The sequence below is a fragment of the Staurois parvus genome, unplaced genomic scaffold (assembly GCF_062004578.1).
Source record: "Staurois parvus isolate SC_StPar_1 unplaced genomic scaffold, SC_StPar_1.0 ptg000059l, whole genome shotgun sequence".
Classification (NCBI taxonomy): domain Eukaryota; kingdom Metazoa; phylum Chordata; class Amphibia; order Anura; family Ranidae; genus Staurois; species Staurois parvus.
The window spans coordinates 3,596,618-3,619,730 of NW_028317855.1; the positions used below are offsets into that span (position 1 = coordinate 3,596,618).

Consider the following 23,113-nt stretch of genomic DNA (forward strand, 5'->3'; position numbering starts at 1 on the left):
TGATGTGTCAAAGCCTTAAGAATCTCATTAAGCAGTTAGTAAAGAAGAACCTGTCGCATGTTGAAGCAGATGCTAGTAAGGGGTTAGCAGACTTGCTCCAAGCCCAGGTTTTGAGGTAGATGCCCCTGATGGACTCTATTCAGCAAATTTCTCAGATTGCACTGGTGTCTATTTACATGTGCAGGGTTCAGTGCCTGAAAAGCTGGCCCATGGAGCTGACCTGTAAGAAGATATTAGCAGGGTTTCCCTTTCATGGGAAATGCCTATTCGGTGATAACATGGATAAGTAGATCCAAAAGATTTCCAGTGGCAAAAGCTCCCTGTTGATGCTGAAGAAAAAAGGCAAGCAGCCAGCATATAGGAGTTTTGACCTTCCAAAAAAGGTCCTTGTCAGCTAAACTGGAATCCAAGTTCTCTTCAATGTAAAGGGGTGCCCTACGCATTGAGTGTTGGCTTTTTAGATTGCCTGGCAAAAGGTGATTCCAAACAATTGGCTCTTTTTACAGTCTCTCATGTGTACAGATTGGAGTTTTGGACCTTCCCTCCTCAATTTATGTGGCCAAACAGTGAAATAGGGCATGAATATTTCAGTAGCTCAATCTTCTGTTGGCTTAAGGGGTAATTAGATCAGTTTAATCAAATCAATTCAGGGTCCCAAAGCAAAACAAGGATGGGTGGTTGCTTTTTGGAAATCAAAGGTCTGAACACGTTTCTCAAAGTTCAAACATTTCATATGGAGTTGGTTCATTCAATGGCGGCTTCGCTCCAGCAGGGAGACTTTCTTGCGTCAGTGAACATAAGGAATGTATAGCTCCATGTTCCAATTTTTCCTGCATATCATAAATTCTTACAATTTGCAGTAGCGGACCAGCACATTCAGTTGGTGTCCCTACCATTTTGGCTGTCCACAGTTCCTCGGGTGTTCACAAAGGTGTTTGCTTCAGTGCTGCACTTGTTAAGTGTTCAACGAATATGCTTTCTGGGGTATCTGGATGACCTGTTGCTCAAAGAGAACGGTCGGCACATTGGTTAATGCAAAATGTGTCTCTCACGATTTGAACCCTGAAAGGTGTGGTCTGGATTCTCTGCGTGCAGAAGTCAGCAAGGGAACCAGTGCAAAGTCTGGAGTATCTAGGCCTAATCTTGGACACTCTCCAGGCAAAGGTTTTTTTTACCTCCAGAAAAGAGCCTTTCTATGAGAAATCAAGTGTCCACACTGAAATGTCTCAAGTCTCCTTTGATTTGTCTTTGTATGAGACTGCCGGGGAGGATGGTTACCACGTTTGAGGCTGTCCCATACACACAGTTCCATTCCTGGCTGTTGCAGAGAAATACAATGAAACAGGAGGGTTAATTTGCTGGACTGTCCAATGTCCCTAGGTCCCAGTGTGTTTTGGACTTCGAGCTGGTGGATGGATCCTCAGAAGTTTGAGACAGGCAAGTCGTTTCTTCCAGTTGCCTGGAAGGTGATGGCTCCAGCTAGGAAGTTTCAACCCTGTAAATATGTGTTTGGTCGTATTTTTGGCTTTTCTCTTATTGGGGGTGGAATTGAATTTGGCCTCAGTTACATTTTTAAAGGCCAGGTATTGGCCCTGTCGTTTCTTTCCAATTTCTTCCCATTCAGTGGTACATACAGTATCTCACAGAAGTAAGTACACCCCTCACATTTTTGTAAATATTTTATTATATCTTTTCATGTGACAACACTGAAGAAATGACACTTTGCTACAATGTAAAGTAGTGAGTGTACAGCTTGTGTAACAGTGTAAATTTGCTGTCCCCTCAAAATTACTCAACACACAGCCATTAATGTCTAAACCGCTGGCAACAAAAGTGAGTACACCCCTAAGTGCAAATTTTCAAATTGGGCCCAAAGTGTCAATATTTTGTGTGGCCACCATTATTTTCCAGCACTGCCTTAACCAGAGCTTCACAGGTTGCCACTGGAGTCCTCTTCCACTCCTCCATGACGACATCACGGAGCTGGTGGACGTTAGAGACAGACGGTGAAGGAGCACAAGGTCTCTAACGTCCACCAGCTCCGTGATGTTGTCATGGAGGAGTGGAAAAGGACTCCAGTGGCAACCTGTGAAGCTCTGGTGAACTCCATGCCCAAGAGGGTTAAGGCAGTAAGTGTGGGAACTTCCTGGGCTATCCACCATCAGGCATCAGTGGCTAAGGTTTACCTTGTTACCTAAGCATTGTGGGGTGTTTACCCCAATATGTAATAGTTTTAATTGTTCATGTGGTGACTGCCCCTATTTTTGAACTGTATAAAAACCTGTATTTCTGCTCCGTAAAATTATTCCTTTGATTTTACCTCAACATCTTGTATATGTATGATGCTTGGGGTAAAGGGCTGGTATTGGCTATCAGTCTGCTTCAGAGGGTTTGGAGGGAAGGAGGCACTGTTTGGCAGAGGCACCTATTCGGGGTGCCAGGCAATCCGTCACACCTGTAAAATCCATTTTTTTAGGTACATCACAGAACACAGAGGCTCCTCCCCTCTTTTTTTGGGGTTCATTCGATGCTACTAAACTGATCTTATAACAGCTCTTGAATGTCTTTTTTTTTACATTCCCTGAAACTTCGTTTCATCCTAATAATGACTGACTGGTAGTTCCACACCTGAGTGGACTGGTTCCATCTCTGAAGAAACACTTAGGATTTATAGAAGATACTCTTTTCTATTCATTTTGAGGGGACCATTGTTTTGCGGCTGGTTGACAAATACTTGTCGGGTCTTTCAGCAAACAGTTGTATTTGCTAAGATGGAATGTGATGGTTTTAAAAAAGCACATTATCCTTTTTTCATGCACTGTTAAACAATCTTACAACTGGAGTTGAATGTTTGGACTTGATAAATATGGGTGTTTCTGTAGAGCTGAGCTTTCAGGGTTTCTCCGTGGTCATCTTGGTTAGCTATTACTTGGTCATTGTACACTAGGACTCTCTGGTTAACTAGTTATCGTTCATCAAAAATTGTTTTCTCTTGAAAAAAGCCATCTTGCCCTTAGTATTCTATTAAGGATTTGATTCAGGTATTTTTTAGGGTTCATAGTTCATCAGTTTTATAACTTTATATAGAAATTGCATAGGCAATCTTACAGAAACACCCCAAAACACATTATGCTGAGTATGGGAATACCATAAGTGTAATACTTTTTTACAACTGCCCTAGATGTACAGAGGGGCCAAGAATCCAAAGAGCACCTTCAGGCGTTCCTGGGGCATAAATTACACATCTAATTTCCTGACTACCTTTGACATTTTTGGAGGTCCTGGAGCACCAGGATAGTGTAAACACCCTCAAAACAACCACATGTTCTAAAGCCATCACTTCCAAGTATCCCAAGTATGACGATACCACATGTGTGAGACTCTTTCACAGTCTAACCACATAGGCTCAAAATCCAAGGAGCATCTTCAGGCTTTCTAGGGGTATAAATTATGCACCTAATTTCCTGACTACCTATCACATTTTTGGAGGCCTTGGAGTACCAGGACAATGGAAACACTCACAAAATGACCACATTTTGGAGAGCAAAGACAAAGTATTTTAAGAAGCATGGTGAGAGTTTGTTTTTTTGCCACAAGTTTATTGAAAAGGCAGAAAGAAAATTAAAATTATTTTTTTTATACAAAGTTGTCAATTTAAGAAGATATTTCTCACACACTGCATTGGCATATTTAGAATTACAACCCAATACACATTCTACTCTTCCTCCAACGTATTTCAATACCACATGTGTGAGACCTTTTCACTGTCTGGACTGATTATGTACTGGACATTGTATGTTGTTTATCACACACATCACTAAATTATACTGCAACAGTTGCCTCTATACAGTTGGTCAGGGAAATTAGCTTAGTGCAGCGTCACCTGTAGCAGTTCCCATTTTTATAAGCCAAGCAACCCTAGCCTACTGGTATGTGGCTGCTCCAAGGAATGCCATGATCACTGTCCAGGAAGTACAGTAGGCTAAGTAAAGGAAGAACAAAACCATTCATGCAGTTCCAGGAGTGCAGTTATCCGCAGGGGGTGGCTGGCACTTGTATCTCGAAAGAACATACAGTGAAGGAAATAAGTATTTGATCCCCTGCTGATTTTGAATGTTTGCCCACTCACAAAGAAATTATCAGTCTGAAAATCGAATGGTAGTTGTATTGTAACACTGAGAATAGCAACAAAAAATTCAAAAGAAATGCATGTCTAACAAATGATGCACTGATTTGCATGTTCATGAGGGAAATAAGTATTTGATCCCCTATCATTCAGCAGTATTTCTGTCTACCAGGTGTCTTTCATATAGGTAACAAGCTAAGATTAGAAGCAGTCTCTTAAAGGGAGTTCTGCTAATCTCATTTTGTTACCTACCGTATTTGCCGGCGTATAAGACGACTGGGCGTATAAGACGACCCCCCTACTTTTCATGCTAAAATTTAGTGTTTGAGCTATACTCGCCGTATAAGACTACCCCTCTTCCAATGCACACCAGTGGCAGGAATAGTGCCCCATCATTGGTATCAGTGGCAGGAATAGTGCCCCATCATTGGAATCAGTGGCAGGAATAGTGCCCCATCATTGGTATCAGTGGCAGGAATAGTGCCCCATCATTGGTATCAGTGGCAGGAATAGTGCCCCATCATTGGTATCAGTGGCAGGAATAGTGCCCCATCATTGGTATCAGTGGCAGGAATAGTGCCCCATCATTGGCATCAGTGGCAGGAATAGTGCCCCATCATTGGCATTAGTGGCAGGAATAGTGCCCCATCATTAGTATCAGTGGGAGGAATAGTGCCCCATCATTGGTGTCAGTGGGAGGAATAGTGCCCCATCATTAGTATCAGTGGGGGGAATAGTGCCCTATCATTGGTATCAGTGGCGGGAATAGTGCCCCATCATTAGTATCAGTGGGGGGAATAGTGCCCCATCATTGGTATCAGTGGGGGGAATAGTGCCCCATCATTGGTGTCAGTGGGAGGAATGGTGTCCCAACATTGGTGTCAGTGGGAGGAATGGTGTCCCATCATTGGTGTCAGTGGGGGGTGGAATAGTGCCCCATCATTGGTGTCAGTGGGGGGGGGAATAGTGCCCCATCGTTGGTGTCAGTGGGGGGGAGGAATAGTGCCCCATCGTTGGTGTCAGTGGGGGGGAGGAATAGTGCCCCATCGTTGGTGTCAGTGGGGGGGAGGAATAGTGCCCCATCGTTGGTGTCAGTGGGAGGAATAGTGCCCCATCGTTGGTGTCAGTGGGAGGAATAGTGCCCCATCATTGGTATTAGTGGGAGGAATAGCGCCCCATCATTGGTATCAGTGGGAGGAATAGTGCTCCATCATTGGTATCAGTGACACCAATGATGGGGCAGTATTCCTCCCACTGACACTTGCTGACCCTGTTCTCGTATGGTGCTGCTGCAGCCAGCATATGTGGTTGCAGCAGCACCTCTACACTGACCACTTACCTGCTGGTCCTGCACTCGATTTTCGCGGGGCCGCTCGGCTCCACCCCCTCGCCGGTGATTGGCCGCCTGTGTGCCTTTCCTGAGCTACAGTTCTGGCGGCCAATCACTGGTGAGGAGGCGGAGCCGAGCAGCCGCACGAACATCCAGTGGCCGAACTGAAGGCGCAGCCGCGCTTCCTGGACCGGATCGTCGTGGGACCGGAACCAGGTAAGAAACAGCCGCTGCCCACCCCTGTACTTAGTGTCCCTTCCATTGGGGGAAGGGGGGGGGGCGGCAACGCGCCGCCCCCCCAAAAAGTGTCAGTATGCCGTATACCGGCGTATAAGACGACCCCCGACTTTTGAGAAGATTTTCAAGGGGTAAAAAGTCGTCTTATACGCCGGCAAATACGGTATATAAAAGACACCTGTCCTAAGAACACCATCCCAACTGTCAAACATGGTGGTGGAAACATTCTGCTTTGGGGGTGTTTTTCTGCTAAGGGGACAGGACAACTGCACCGCATCAAAGGGACGATGGACGGGGCAATGTACTGTCAAATCTTGGATGAGAACCTTCTTCCCTCAGCCAGGGCATTGAAAATGGGTTGTGAATGGGTGTTCCAGCATGACAATGACCCAAAACACACGGCCAAGGCAACATAGGAGTGGCTCAAGAAGAAGCACATTAGGGTTCTGGAGTGGCCTAGCCAGTCTCCAGACCTTAATCCGATTGAAAATCTGTGGAGGGAGCTGAAAGTTCGAGTTGCCAAACGTCAGCCACCAAACCTTAATGACTTGGAGAGGATCTGCCAAGAGGAGTGGGCCAAAATCCCTCTTGAGATGTGTGCAAACCTGGTGGCCAACTACAGGAAATGTTTGACCTCTTTGATTGCCAACAAGGGATTTGCCACCAAGTACTAAGTCATGTTTTGTGAAGGGGATCAAATACTTATTTCCCTCATGAACATGCAAATCAGTGCATAAGTTGTTATACATGCATTTCTTTTGAATTTTTTGTTGCTATTCTGTCTCTCAGTGTTATAATACACCTACCATTCGATTTTTAGACTGATCATTTCTTTGTGAGTGGGAAAACATTCAAAATCAGCAGGGGATCAAATACTGATTTCCTTCACTGTAGTTGGATGTGCAGATGGGTCAGTTCAGGCAGTAGGCAGAGCCATTGTCAGCAAACAGGCAAAGGATTGGTACAGGCAGCAGACAGAAACGTGGTCAATAAACAGGCCAGGGGTAGTGCAGGCAGAGACAATACTGCACTAGTGCTACAGTGATCAGGAATACTGCTGCTGGCTGCACTGGAGTGGTGACAGTGGGACTTGTGTCACAGCAATCAGGAACACTGTTGTTAGCTTACACTGGTCTGGGGACAGTGGAAGACTACTGTCGTAGCAATCAGAAACACTGCTGCTGACCTACGCTAGTCTGGTGACACTAGGTCTGGTGTGGTGAAAATCAAGGACACCATTGTTGGCTTACACTGGTGTGGTGACACTGCGACTGGTGTGGCGGTGATAAGGAATTCTGTTGCTGGCATACTTTGGTCTGCTGACACTGGGACTGGTGTGGCAGTGATCAGAAAACTGTTGCTTGCTGCACTAGTTTGGTGTGATGGCAATCGGGAACACTGATTCTAGTTACACTGGTCTGGCTGCACTGTGGCTGGTGTGGTGGTGATTGGATAACTGTGACTGGCTGAACTATTAGGAATCGTTCAAACATGAGCTACAGTTTTACTGCTCCACAACCACTACCCCATTTAGCTCTCAGAGGCAGCAGCCAGGGGTGTACAAATGCCACAGCTATGAAGCTTTGCTTAAGTGTAACACTTAACAGCTAGTGTTGTGTTAGTTGTGATTGATTTTGTGTGTGTGTAGATGCTTAGATATTATAACCTCACAGTATACATAAATATTTGTATTTATTTTATTTTTGAAGGAATTGGAAAAACCACCTTAATCCATAAAGCCTCTGAAGCTTTAAAGTCATCTGGTACCCCCATTGATGGCTTTTACACAGAAGAGGTTAGACAAGGAGGCAGGAGAATAGGATTTGATGTTGTTACTTTATCTGGAAAACACGGAATTTTGGCAAGAATTGGGTATGTTTTTTTAAAACTAATTGTAGCTATAAGATGTTTACACTCTCAACCTTAGGCCCCTTTCACATGGGGCTGATTCTGTTTCTGTCAGCAGGGGATCTGCTCACAGATCCCCTGCTGATCAGAGTAGAACAGGCGGATGACACATCCGTGTCCACTCATTTTTTTCAGAGCAGACATGGACAGAGCTGATTGTGCTTTTTGGGCAGCTGGTAGTAAACAGACTCTATTGTCCATTTACACCCAACTACTGTACCTTTCCAATTCAATCCACTTAAATGGAAGAGGGCAGATCCCCTTTTTTTTTCTTTTTTCTTTTTTTTAGAGGACCGGATCAGACCCAGAGGTAGGCGGGTGTACACAGAAACAAGTCCTGTGCATAGGAATGCATAGACCAGGGTTTCTCAACCATGGGTTCATGGAACCCTAGGGTTCCTCCAGTTGCTTGGGGTTCCTTGAGCAATGGGCTATTTCTACCTCTCAAGTTTTCACTGAAACTATCATTTTAGCTATCTGTAAAGGTTTTTTTTTTTTCTTCCCATTCTTCACAAGTGTAAGGAGCATTCTTCCCACTATCTTATTAATGTATCATGAGTTGTAGATATAGTAATTTTTAGCAGGGGTTCCCCAAGCCTGGAAAGGTATTTGAAGGGTTCCTCTGTGTTGAAAAGCTTGAGAAAGGCTGGCATACACCTTCCGATCAGGTCCACCTAAAAATCTGACAGGCGGACCTAATCGCATCGTCCATGGGAAAGGGGCCTAAATGTTAGATTGAATTAATTAAAGGGATTGTCTTGTATGCTATAAAAAAAGGAATTTTTGAACTCCTTGTAAATTCCATGAAACAAAATAAAACAAAGGCGGTGCGCATCTAAAAGTATTAGAGGTATGCTCTGAAACATGTTGAGTTTCACTGATTTTAATACATTGGGGACTTTTGTCTATCTAACATTTTTGTGATCCACCTCCTTTGCACCATGTGGACTCCCATTATCCAACAGCATTGTTGTTGTGTGTGGTACACCCAACCTTGGGATGTGTTGTTGAAGACCTGGAAATTGACTATGGGTTCTATCCATGTAAGTTTGTCAGCCCGAACACAAATTGGTGCTTTCATGGCTACTTGCCAAGGTGAGATGCCTACATTTATTTTAGTTTTTCTATTCACCTACTGATACTTAGATGTCCTTCGTCTTTGTTTTGTTTTTCAGTATACATTTCCTTTGTGAAGATTTGCACTCAGCTGCTAGAGGAAGAAACTATATATACAAGACTTTCATGCTGGATTGCTAATGTGGGGTGTTGGACTATAAAATCCATGTCTTGGAGTTCATTGATTGACACAGTATTTCAGAGACTATAATGTCACACTGTCACATATAGGAAGATTTCGACACTGGCAAACAAAAAATTGTGGCCAGCCAGGTATAGTTACATAATTAGTCAGGTTGAAAAAAAGACACACGTCCATCTAGTTCAACCAATAGAAAAAAAAGAAAACCTCAATATATTCTATTCCACAGCTGATGCTGAAGATGCAAAAAAAACAAAATAATGCATGTTCCAATTTTCTTCAGCAGGGGAAAAATATTCCTTCCTGATCCCCCAAGAGGCAATTGGATATTCCCCAAATCAACTACCCCTGGTGTTATTACCTATAAATGTCAGTATCTACTGACATTTTGTGTATTGAGGAATGCATCCAGCTCTTTTTAAAACAATTTATTGAGCTGGCCAGAACTACTTGTTGAGGGAGTCTTCCTGGGAGTGCAGCAGGTCTAGCACCGGGGCCAGCAGCTTGGTGAACACATGAGGTGCAGAAGATAGGGGGGAATGGCCGGGCCACAAACTGGAACTGGAGAATCTCAGCATAGCGGAGGAATCACTCATGCACTGGAAAAATGGGAACTTGCAAGTATGCATCCTTAAAATCCAGAGGCTAGAAAGTCTTCCTTATGGAAATAAGCTATGACAGACCTGGAGGATTCCATACACACTTTTTGGGACCAAATGATGTCATTTAGAGACTTGAGATCCAAGAAAAGGTGGGTGTCACCTTTTGGTTTAGGAGCTGTGAACAGGTTACATAGTTAGTCTGGCTGAAAAAAGGCAAATGTCCATCCAGTTCAACCATTAAAAAAAAAAAAAGTTATAATCCTAAACCACAGTTGATCTAGAGGAAGGCAAAAAGCATGATCCAATTTGCTCCTGCGGAGGGAAAAATTCCTTCCTGATTCTCCAAGATTCAATCGGATATTCCCTGGATCAACCTTACCTATAAATGTTAGTACCCAGTTATATTCTGTGTATCCAAGAAAGTATCCAGGCCTTTTTTAAAGCAATCCACTGAGCTGGCCAGAACCAACTCTATTCCACATTTTCACAGCTATTACTGTGAAGAAACCTTTCTGTGTTTGGAGATTAAATGTATTTTCCTCCAGAAGTAAAGACTGCCCCCTCGTCCTCTGTGATGACCTCAGGGTGAATAACAACACCAAGTTCACTGTATGAACCACTGATGTATTTATACATGTTGATCATATCCCCCCTTAATCTCCTCTTCTCAAGAGAGAATAAATTCAGTTCCTCTAATCTTCCCTCATAGCTGAGCTCCTCCATGGCTCTTTTGGTTTGGTTGCCCTTCTCTGTACTTTCTCCAATTCCCCAATGTTCTTTTTGTGAATTGGTGCCCAAAATTGAACTGCTTATTCCAGATGAGGTATTACTAATGATTTGTACAGGGGTATATGATATCTCTCTCTCTGGAGTCTATACCTCTTTTAATACAAGAGAGGATTTTGCTCACTTTAGAACCCACAGCTTGGGATTGCATGCCATTATTAGGCTTGTGATCTACTAGAACTCCCAGATACTTCACCATTGATTCCCCCAGTTGTACCCCCCTCAGTATGTATGATGCATACATATTCTTGGCCCCCAAGTTCATAGCTTTACAGTTATCAACATTAAACCTCATTTGCCACATAGTTGCCCAATTAAACAGTGCATTGAGGTCAGCTTGTAAGTTGAAGGCATCCTGTAAGGACGTTATTCCACTGCACAGCTTGGTGTCATCTGTAGAGACTGAAATGGTATTTTTAATCCCAGACCCTACATCGTTTATAAATATATTAAAAAGTAAGGGTCCCAACACTGAACCTTGGGCTACACCACTAACAACCCTAGACCATTCAGAGTATAAGTCATTAGCCACTACTCTCTGAATACGATCTTCAGCCAGTTTTCTATCCATTTACATACAGATTTTTCTAAGCCTGTATACTTTACCTTACACATTAGCCGTGTATGGGGAACTGAGTCAAACGCTTTTGCAAAATACAAGTGTACCACGTCCACTACCACCCCTCTGTCCAAGGTTTTGTTCACTTCCTCAGAAAAGGAAATCAGATTTGTTTCACAACTTCTGTGTTTCAAGAATCCATGCCGTATGTTGCTTAAAATATTTTTTTCCAGCAAGAACTCATCTATGTGGTCTTTTATTAAATGGTTACCCTATAGCCCTGTTCACACTGTTGTGTTTGCTTTGCTTAAAAAATTATATCCCTTTGCTTTGCTTCAAAAATTAGATCCCTTGTTGTTTTCTTGGTGCTTCAAAGCTTCTCCAAAGCCTCCATAGACATCACAACACTCACTAACAGCACCTACAGCATTTGATGGGTATTTATTCAGAGTTAGCTATATTCTACACCTTCATAAGTACTCCACAGGAGAATGCCCTCACCTGTAGCTAAGGCGGAAATCAGTTGAAAGGGAGCCACGGCTAAACCCTAGGTGAGAATTCACTCTGCTGAAGCAGCACTCAGCCTAAGAGTGATGATACTTCCATAGCACCTGAGCAGGAACCACTTTTATAAGTGATCTCTGCTTCTGATTCCAGATATATGGTATGTCAAGCACGCAACAAGCAGCCTACCTGACAAAATTAGAATTTTCGGCATCAATGTCACAATCATTCAAACTACGAACTTTCTTAATACAGCCTTACAGTGGGGATCGAAAGTTTGGGCACCCCAGCTAAAAATTTGTATTAATGTGCATAAAGAAGCCAAGGAAAGATGGAAAAATCTCCAAAAGGCATCAAATTACAGATTAGACATTCTTATAATATGTCAACAAAAGTTAGATTTTATTTCCATCATTTACACTTTCAAAATAACAGAAAACAAAAAAATGGTGTCTGCAAAAGTTTGGGCACCCTGCAGAGTTAATATCTTGTACTGTCCCCTTTGGCAAGTATCACAGCTTGTAAACGCTTTTTGTAGCCAGCCAAGAGTCTTTCAATTCTTGTTTGAGGTATCTTTGCCCATTCTTCCTTACAAAAGTCTTCCAGTTCTTTGAGATGTCTGGGCTGTCTGTCACGCACTGCTCTTTTAAGGTCTATCCATAGATTTTCAATTATGTTGAGGTCAGGAGATTGTGAAGGCCATGGCAAAACCTTCAGTTTACGCCTCTTGATGTAATCCTCCGTGGATTTCGAGGTGTGTTTAGGATCATTATCCATTTGTAGAAACCATCCTCTCTTTAACTTCAGCTTTTTCACAGATGGCATCAAGTTACCATCCAAAATTTGCTGAAATTTATTGAATCCATTTTTCCTTCTACTCGTGAGATGTTCCCTGTGCCACTGGCTGCAACACAACCCCAAAGCATGATTGATCCAACCCCATGATTAACAGTTGGACAGAGGTTCTTTTCATTAAATTCTGTGCCCCTTCTTCTCCAAACGTACCTTTGCTCATTCTGGCCAAAAAGTTGAATTTTAACCTCATCGGTCAAACGATGATTTTTGTGGTGAGGACGTAGAAGAGGTTTTCTTCTGATGACTCTTCCATGAAGACCATATTTGTACAAGTATCTCTTTATAGTGGAATAGTGTACCACAACTCCAGTGTCTGCCAGATCTTTCTGGAGTGACCGTGCAGTCACGTGGGTTTTGAATTGTTTTTCTCACAATCCTGTGAGCTGTTCTGTCTGATATTTTTCTTGGTCTTCCAGATCTTGCTTTAACTTCCACTGTTCCTGATGACTGCCATTTCTTAATTACATTCCGAACAGAAGATATTGACATCTGAAAACGCTTTGCTATCTTCTTATAGCCTTCTCCAGCTTTGTGAGCGTCAACTATTTTCAGTTTCAGTTTTCTAGACAACTGCTTAGAAGAACCCATGGTGCTGATTGTTGGGGCAAGGTCAGATGAGTCTGGGCATTTAAAACCTTTGAGATTGACATCACCTGGTCTTCCCAGACGATGATTGAGAACAATCCATGACACTGGCAGGTCTCAGCTTGGCAAAGGGGGCAGTGCATGCTATAAATCCTGCAGGGTGCCCAAACTTTTGCAGATGCCATTTTTTTGTTTTCTGTTATTTTGAAAGTGTAAATGATGGAAATAAAATCTAACTTTTGTTGACATATTTTAAGAATGTCTAATCTGTAATTTGATGCCTTTTGGAGATTTTTCCATCTTTCCTTGGCTTCTTTATGCACATTAAAACAAGTTTTTAGCTGGGGTGCCCAAACTTTCGATCCCCACTGTATTTGTCCAAGGACTTTAAAAAGCCACACCCCTTCACCGGCTCCTCTGTCTCTACCTGAGTTGGATCCTGATATGCCTGCCTTAGACAAGGTAGACACAGAAGGAAATGATAAAATTATAGAAACAGGGCTAGAGGAGGCTGAGGAAGATATTTCTCCCCCATGCTTTTTTAATGTCTGAAGTGGGAGTTTCACACAATGTGCTTGCTAATGTGGATAAACTTGCTGCTGCCATGCGCAAAAGCCTTGGGAGCTTAGAGAACTGAATTAATGGCTAAAGACCTTGTGTAAGAGGGAAGGATTCCTAGATCACTGGGATGACTTTTTACTGGGGGTACAACCTTTATGCTAAAGATGGTTTGCATCTAAAATGGAGGGGGTCTTCTCTGCTGTGCTCCCTCAAGAACTGGCTCTGGCCAGCTCAGTAGTTTGCTTTATGCTGGATGCATTCCTAAATGACTACAAATGAATATAACATAATTGGATATTAAACATTTGCCAGGGCTTGTTGATCCATGGAATATCTGATTGCCTTCTGGGGGATCAGAAAGAAATGTATTCTTCCCCCACTAGGGGAAATTGGACCATGCTTTATAGGACGTTTTTTGTGGGTATGGGATTTTGTACAGTATATGGTGAAATTCTTTATTTACTCCATTTTTTTTATTGGTTGAACTAGATGGACTTGTGCCTTTTTTCAACCTAACTATGTACTTCTTGATTCTTGCCAAGCCTCTTTGGACACAATAATGAAAGTGCACAAATTTTAACCGGATGATTTAGGTGTGTATGTGTATGAAAAAACTAACGTGACTCCCCTAGACTGAAACAAAATTACTCAAATACACATATAAAATTTAGTATTAGAAGTACATGTAATTGAACTGCACAAAGATCATACCTTGACAGCATCTGCAGTCTGTCCTTTGAGCAGGATCTCTCTGCCATGTAAAAACAAAGGAAAAAAGGAAGGGGAGAGAGAGCACCACTGTCTCAGTGTCATATTTATTAAATCTAATGAAGGTAAAAGATATTGCACCCACATATTAAATAAAGGGTAAAAGCATGTCTCCAGTAGGTGGCAACCTTCCAGATGGGCGATGACATGGCAGCAAGTTCCTCTGTGGATGCAGTGTCAGGTGCTTGAACTAGGAAGATAGCCAAGGAAAAAAACAGGAAAACCCAAGAGAAATAGCAGGCACTCTGGTGTAATACATTACAGAAAATATATTGCACACAAAAATAGTTGGCTAAAAAGTTGTCTGTTCCTATAAATGAGCTTGCAGTCTGCTTTAAACAGACATCTCAATGTACTGATTAAAGATGTTCCTTCATTAAAGAATTTTGCAGGTAGAAAATTTAAGACACTTCTGAAGGTTCTATTTACTCTGGCAGGCCCAGCCCTGCAACCAACTGCAGCTAACTGGACTATAACAAAGAACAACCAAGAAAGTCCTGTATTCCAGAACCATATATTAATGGAGCGATTTCAGCTGTGCACTTTTGTGTGGATACCGTAAAACATGTCTTGAGACAGTCCCTCATGGTGCAAGGAACATGGTCACCCAGAGAAGCGAAGTTCCTATTAAAATAATGAAGCATAGAGAAAAGTGAAGGGCTCTGCAACACTGCCCCCCCCCCTTCTGCGAGGACACACAATCAGGGTGGGGTTAGACAATGTCACGACTGTGGCCTACAGTAACCACCAAGTGGGCACCAGAATCATGCAGCCTTGAAGGAAGCAATCCAGATAATCTCTTGGTATGAAAACTCACTAGTAAGGTGCGCTGTGCGTGCAATCAGCGTCTGGAACGCCTGAGCGAACTGAACCAACAAGAGATCCTGCTGATCAAGTCTGGCAACCAACATAGGGAGTGAGGGCGTACCTGCACAGTCAGGATTCATGGCATTCGTGTAGTGTCAGGGAGCGAGGAGCCAGACACACAAGGAGGTGCAGACACACAAGACAGAGTCTATGGAAGTCCAACAGCAACAGCGGATGACTTGGTAGAACAGTAGCCAGGAAGGATGGTCGCCAGAGCCGGGGTCAGAAGCCAGGAAGGATGATCGCCAGAGCTGGGGTCAGAAGCCAGGAAGGATGATCGCCAGAGACGGGGTCAGAAGCCAGGAAGGATGGTCGCCAGAGACGGGGTCAGAAGCCAGAAAGGAGTCTTGGCAAAGCCGAGTCGGTATCCAGGAGAGCAATGAGAAACTAAACAGGAGCTTGCTGCTGTGCAACAGACAGGACACGAATGCAATGGACAGCTACTAACAGCAGACTTATATGTGATAAGCCTCCACCTCCTGGGGGAGGAGCCACAGAGGGCTGAAAGCATAAAGGATCCCACAATGCTTTGCAGACACCTAAGATGGATGCCAGCACATGGAGCAGCACAAGCCCTGAGGAAAGGTAGGACCTTGACACCTGCTTCACAGTCTTTAGCTTTAGCAGTATGGCTGTTGAAACCCAGGTTGTTAACGATAGAGAGGTCCCTGAGTCAGTTATCTCTACCTTGCTAAAAGTAAGAAAAACAACTTAGAGAAAGATTAACTGTCATACTTTGGAAATCCTTTTTTTGCCTGGTGTGAACACAAACAATTAAATCTCAGGGATTACTCTGTGCCTCACATTCTGGCCTTCATACAATCAGCTCTTAACTAGAATTTGTCCTTAAGCACTCTGAAAGGTCAGTATTCGGCCTTCTCCATTCTTTTTCAAAGACCTCTGGCTCCGAACGTCTTCCTTTGTTCTCTCCGCTCTGCAGAAACCTCCCTGAACCCATTAAGAATATTCCCTTAGATGGCCTCTCCTGCAAAGTAGCATTTTTGGTTGCTGTCAGATGTTTCTCTGAGCAGATGGTTCTGTTTTGTATGGAGCCATTACTCATCCTTCACAATGACAATGTAGTCTTACACCCAAGACCATCCTTTCTTCCTACAGTGGGGATCGAAAGTTTGGGCACCCCAGCTAAAAATTTGTATTAATGTGCATAAAGAAGCCAAGGAAAGATGGAAAAATCTCCAAAAGGCATCAAATTACAGATTAGACATTCTTATAATATGTCAACAAAAGTTAGATTTTATTTCCATCATTTACACTTTCAAAATAACAGAAAACAAAAAAATGGCGTCTGCAAAAGTTTGGGCACCCTGCAGAATTTATAGCATGCACTGCCCCCTTTGCAAAGCTGAGACCTGCCAGTGTCATGGATTGTTCTCAATCATCGTCTGGGAAGACCAGGTGATGTCAGTCTCAAAGGTTTTAAATGCCCAGACTCATCTGACCTTGCCCCAACAATCAGCACCATGGGTTCTTCTAAGCAGTTGTCTAGAAAACTGAAACTGAAAATAGTTGACGCTCACAAAGCTGGAGAAGGCTATAAGAAGATAGCAAAGCGTTTTCAGATGTCAATATCCTCTGTTCGGAATGTAATTAAGAAATGGCAGTCATCAGGAACAGTGGAAGTTAAAGCAAGATCTGGAAGACCAAGAAAAATATCAGACAGAACAGCTCACAGGATTGTGAGAAAAACAATTCAAAACCCACGTTTGACTGCACGATCCCTCCAGAAAGATCTGGCAGACACTGGAGTTGTGGTACACTATTCCGCTATAAAGAGATACTTGTACAAATATGTTCTTCATGGAAGAGTCATCAGAAGAAAACCTCTTCTACGTTCTCACCACAAAAATCATCGTTTGAACTTTGCAAATGAACATATAGACAAGCCTGATGCATTTTGGAAACAAGTTCTGTGGACCGATGAGGTTAAAATTGAACTTTTTGGCCAGAATGAGCAAAGGTACGTTTGGAGAAGAAGGGGCACAGAATTTAATGAAAAGAACCTCTGTGCAACTGTTAAGCATGGGGTTGGATCAATCATGCTTTGGGGTTGTGTTGCAGCCAGTGGCACAGGGAACATCTCACGAGTAGAAGGAAAAATGGATTCAATAAAATTTCAGCAAATTTTGGATGGTAACTTGATGCCATCTGTGAAAAAGCTGAAGTTAAAGAGAGGATGGCTTCTACAAATGGATAATGATCCTAAACACACCTCGAAATCCACGGGGGATTACATCAAGAGGCGTAAACTGAAGGTTTTGCCATGGCCTTCACAATCTCCTGACCTCAACATAATTGAAAATCTATGGATAGACATTAAAAGAGCAGTGCGTGACAGACAGCCCAGAAATCTCAAAGAACTGGAAGACTTTTGTAAGGAAGAATGGGCAAAGATACCTCAAACAAGAAATGAAAGACTCTTGGCTGGCTACAAAAAGCGTTTACAAGCTGTGATACTTGCCAAAGGGGACAGTACAAGATATTAACTCTGCAGGGTGCCCAAACTTTTGCAGACGCCATTTTTTTTTTTCTGTTATTTTGAAAGTGTAAATGATGGAAATAAAATCTAACTTTTGTTGACATATTATAAGAATGTCTAATCTGTAATTTGATGCCTTTTGGAGATTTTTCCATCTTTCCTTGGCTTCTTTATGCACATTAATACATATTTTTAGCTGGGGTGCCCAAACTTTCGATCCCCACTGTAGTATCAGTCTTCCACCTCAATAATGACATATTCTTGCCTTCCTTATGCCCTGCTTTTAAGCATCAAAAGGAAATTCCTCTTCAATGCCTGAACAGTCAGAGCCATTAGAGTCATCAGAGTTTACCTCAAAGGCAACAACTTTGATCAGTAAGACTCCATCCCCATTTGTCTTGTCCTCAGGAACTCGCAGGGGACACCCTGTTTTCAAATCCACCATCGCTCAGTGGATAAAAATACTGATTGCTAGAGCTTACACTCTCAAGAACAAATCCATTCCTGTTTCTTTACATGCCGGTGGCAGTTTCCTGGGCTTTCTTGTATCTCTGTAGTCCAGCTTTGTAATGCCAACACCTGGCCTCTCTTCATACCTTTTTCAATGTTCTACCAGGTGGATGTTCCTTCTTCTGTGAATGCTGCTTTAGGCCACAAGGTTCTTGTGCAGAACTCTGAAGTTGAATCTTCTTGTTGTTGGGCCTGTTGGCACAGTTCTGTTTGAATGGTTGTTGCCCACCCTTTTCATTCATCGCTTGGGAATGTACTAAGGTCTATGAATACTTTGCCTGTGTCATGTACTGTACGATTAACCACTTGCCTACTGGGCACTTATACCCCCTTCTTTACCAGGCCAGCTTTCAGCGCTGTCGCACTTTGACAATTGCGCGGTCATGCAAGATTATATAATGAAATTTTTATCATTTTTTTCTCACAAATAGAGCTTTCTTTTGGTGGTATTTAATCACCGCTGGACAGTTTTTGCGCTATAAACAAAAAAAGTTTATTTGTTTCTATTATAAAATTTTTCAAACAGGTAATTTTTCTCTTTCACTGATGTGCGTTGATGAGGCGGCACTGATGGACACTGATAGGCGGCACTGATGGGCACTGATAGGCGGCACTGATGGGCACTGATAGGCGGCACTAATGAGGTGGCACGGATAGGCGACACTGATAGGCAGCACTAATGAGGTGTCACTGATAGGTGGCACTGACTGGCATCACTGCTGGGCACTGACTGGCGCAACTGCTGGGCACTGACTGGTGGCACTGACTGGCAGCACTGGTGGGCACAGGTGGGTGGCACTGCTGGGCACAGGTAGGTGGCACTTCTGGGTGGCACAGGTGGGTGCACTGCTGGGCACAGGAGGGTTCACTGCTGGGCACAGGTGGGCGCACTGTTGGACACAGGTGGGACGGAACTGGTGGGTTGCACTGCTGGGCAGTGCCCTGATGATCGGTGCCGATCCCTGCTCTGACATCTGCCGGTTCTCAGCAGTACTTTCCTCACGCTCTGACAGCGTGAGGAAAGTGCAGCCGAGAACCGGCAATTGCATTTCCCGGTGATCAGCGTGTCATTGGACACGGCTGATCACGTGGTAAAAGGCCGCTGTGATTGGCCTTTTACCACATCACGTGATCAGCTGTGTCCGAGTGGTAAAAGGACACAGAGATCGCCCAGGTGCGCGCCCCCAGGGGCACGCAGGAGAGCACGTTCTGGGAGGACGTCATATGACGCCCTTCCAGAACTGGCCGGCCGAAGTGTAGCCGGCATTCGGCTATCTACAATTGGCAAGTAGTTAAGAAAATAGGCACTTTGACTTATAGGCGTACCGAGGTTGAATGAAAATCCATTGAAATAATGCCTCGGTTTACAAATTTTTTTCACAATACGAACAGATTAATTGGTTTTCAAAGCATTTACACATTTTTTTTAATCATGTCCCTGTACAGTACTATGCCTTTAAAGTGCACTTTATAAAGAGTTTTGAACAGATAAGACTTTTTTTTACTTTTTTCTGACCTCCGGAACGGATTAATTGGTTTTCTATGCATTCCTATGGGAAACCGCATTTCGGTTTACGAATTTTTCGCAATACAAAAAGTCCTGCAGAATGCAATTCGGAAACTGAGGTACACCTGTACCTGTGAATTGGAGTACAGTACAGGATGCAGACTACCTTCCTTTCCATTCTTTGGTTACTCTACATTGCTTGCTACAAAACTGAGGACTCAACAGATTGGGTTGAGTTATAGGGGAGGCTCCCAGTGTTTATAGGAAAATTTGCAAGTTTCCAATCACCGAAAGGTATGTGCCTATAACCCAGGGTCTATGAATACTTTTCCTGTGCCCTGTATTGTACTCCAAAATATGGAATTTACAAGTAAGTCAAAATTATTTTTTTTACAAGCAAATATGGAGGCTGCCACTTGCTAACCTCTCCTTTAAAAATGTTAGTTGCCTGGCTGTCATTGCAGGCCCTTTTCCTTACATATTCCTATAATATTTAAATATGTTGTTTAGGTGGCATGAGATCTGCTTCCTTGCCCCTGTGACATAATCATTGGGCCACAGAAGTCTTCAGCCAACCAGATCTGGGAGGAAGGATCCAAGTGGCCCAGTGCACCAGTTGGCAGTGAGAGAGAGGAACATCAGTGTCACAACTCTCTTCTTCAGAATGCATACTGATGAAGCTCTGTGCAGCTGCAGAGGGTGACAGCACTGCAGTGAATTTACTGCAGGTCCTGCTCCTGGAGACCTCAGGCCTGGCAAGATTACCAGCTATTTTTTTTTCTTTAGAAGAAACATGACTTTTATATTGCATTTATTTGTATTTATATTGAAGGACTACATGGGCGTTATTTTTAATTTTGTGTATAGTTACACTTTAACTGTATTGTGTTACCTTTCTGAGAATAGTTTCAGCAGGAAATTCTCTTTCCATTTTAGAACTAATCAGTCTGAAGGAAAACGTGAATACAGAGTCGGGCAGTATGTTGTGGATATTAGTTCATTCGAGCATTTGGCACTTCCTATATTGGACTGCATGGTAAGTTGTCTTGTTTTCATTGAAGTTGCACAGAAATATATTGTTTTCCTGAAAGGGGATTGTAAGGTAGAGCTGTTTGCGGTTGCCACTCTCTTAAAAGGGCTTTAAAAATAAAAAAGTCAATCCTTTTTCTACACTGTATTATCTCTTGTACAGGATAGGGTCTTAAAATCTTCACGTGATTTTTTTTTTTTTCCAATGTGTTCTTTTTATTTTCCTTTTTTTCCCAAAGCGTAAAACAACATACTGTTATAGTTATCAAATGGGAAATACAAACCATTCCCGTTTCCTCACCAAACCCACCCTCCTCCATCCCCCCTCCCCACCACCATTTTTCCCCAGTCCATATGAGTCTATCCAACTCTCTCCATCAATTCCTATCCATATCTGTATCTTTTTTCTTTACTCCTCTCCTCCTATTTATTTCTTAGTCACTCAGTTTAATTCTCCTACATCAGTCCGTCTGGGGCTCCCACTACTTCCAGGTATTTTTTCGATGTCTTAAAATCATACCAGCTACTCCATTCCTTTCTAAACTTTTCCATTTTATCTTCATCTATATGGCATAGCTCTTCCATCTTATTTATGGGATCGACTCTATCAATCCAGTCCCGCAATGTTGGGGGTTCCTGCACCTGCCAAATTTGGGAATAAGTCCCTTGGCTATACTAAGTAAATGATATAATATACTATTTTTGTATTGTTTCACTGGTATTTCTGACTTATAAAATAAACATCGGTTCTTTCTGCATAGTGATCCCCAGTATATCTTGTATGACTTGTATTATATCTTGCCAAAACATCTGTATTTTGGGACAATCCCACCATATATGTGCCATAGTTCCCTTTAGTCCACATTCTCTCCAACACAACTGTGAAACCTCCGCTCGCTGTCTATGTGCCACATATGTGTGTAAAATACCATCTGGTTAAACAATTGTAATTCATTTCAACCGTGCTCATATTCATTTCCCCATGTTTCAATTTAAACAATTTATTTTTCTGCTCTTCACTTATTTTCGTTCCCAGCTCCCTTTGCCATTTCTCTAAGAACAATGGAGGACCCGCTCCCTTCAGTTCAATAAGGATCTTATATATCTTGGAAGTAATATGCTTTGGTGCTCTTTCAGAGCTCAGCATTTTCCCAAATGGTAGCATATCCTCTGTCATCCTTAGCGGCTGGGGAAGCTTTGAAACAAAATGTCTTAATTGATCATATTTCAATTAATCTAATACAACAAATCTTTTTTTCTTTTTAAATCTTGAAACGTGTACAACTCCCCCTTATTTCTATATCCCCTAAACGTGCATCCTCATTTTTAAGCCATTTCCCTGATTTATTGTCATTCCCTGGTGTAAAAAACTCCATCCCCACCAAAGGAATCAATAAAGAATTATACTTCCATCCCGTATGCTTGTATATTCCATCTCACACTCTCAAAACCTCCCGTGTCAACATGCTGCTAATTTCATTCATAGTGCGAAACTTTCGTGGTATCCAAATAATCTTCTCAAGATGTGTATTACTTAAAATACCTTCCATTTTAACCCAGCTTTTCTCCCGTGAATTATATGTTCAATCTACTACTCGTGACAGCATCACCGCAGTAATAAACCGTAATATTGGGCAAATTTAATCCCCCTTTCCCTTTAATATTACACAAAACTTCATATTTAATTCTCGGCTTTTTATTAGCCCATATATATTTAAGTATTCATTTTTTTATTATCCTTTTATTAAAAAAGGATCCTGGTATATAAACTGGGAGCATATGAAATTTATACAGAATCTTAGGGACTATCAACATCTTAACCAAATTTTTACTCCCGATCCAGGAAACCCTACCCCTTGAAATTTTTCTCAGCTCTTCTTTTATTTCATTTAATAATGGCATATAATTTGCTTGGTATATATTTTTTATTGAGGGGGTTATCTTTATTCCCAGATAACCTAATTCCTTCTCCCTCCATGTAAATGGAAAGTCCTTTTGAGGGTCTGCTTCTCTTTCTCTGAAATATTCACATTCTAGATCTCTGATTTTGTGGGGGTTTTTTTCAAGTTTGAGAGCTCACTATATTGTTTTAGTAATCCCATTAGGTTTGGTAGCGTTAATCTGTGGTTCACCATATAAAACAGCATTTCATCTGCGTACGCTGCTACTTTATGATCTACTTCTCCTATATTAATTGCTCTGACATCTACACTCTTTCTTACTGTCACCAACAGGGGTTCTAGGGATATAACAAATAACAACGGGGATAATGGGCATCCCTGTCTAGTGCCATTTTACATTTTAAAAAATCCTGAGAGGGATCCATTTATCTTAACCGCTGCTGATGGGCAATCATAAAGTTCCCTTATCCACTTCATCATCCTGGTCCCTATTCCTAAAGCCTCCAGCGTGTTTATCATGAATCCCCAGTCCACCATGTCGAACGCTTTATCAGTGTCAATCGCTGTCGATTTTGTTGGCAGTTTTTCTCTCCTTACTTTTTGTAAGAGGAGCAATGTTCTTAAACCATTATCCCTTCCTCCTCTTCCTGGGACAAAACCCACCTAATCTAAATGTATCTATTCCGGCATCAACTCCTTCAATCTGGTAGCTAATACTTTTTG

At 42.4% G+C, this 23,113-nt stretch overlaps 1 protein-coding gene across 1 annotated transcript in view; it reads left to right on the forward strand.

The window, feature by feature from the left end:
• NTPCR (nucleoside-triphosphatase, cancer-related) overlaps positions 1-23,113 on the forward strand; it is a 53,418-nt gene that overhangs the window by 17,851 nt on the left and 12,454 nt on the right. Inside the window, exons 2-3 of the mRNA XM_089668552.1 lie at positions 7,403-7,565; positions 20,397-20,496. Coding sequence (XP_089524678.1) covers positions 7,403-7,565; positions 20,397-20,496 — 263 coding nt within the window. The remainder of the gene's footprint in view (positions 1-7,402; positions 7,566-20,396; positions 20,497-23,113) is intronic.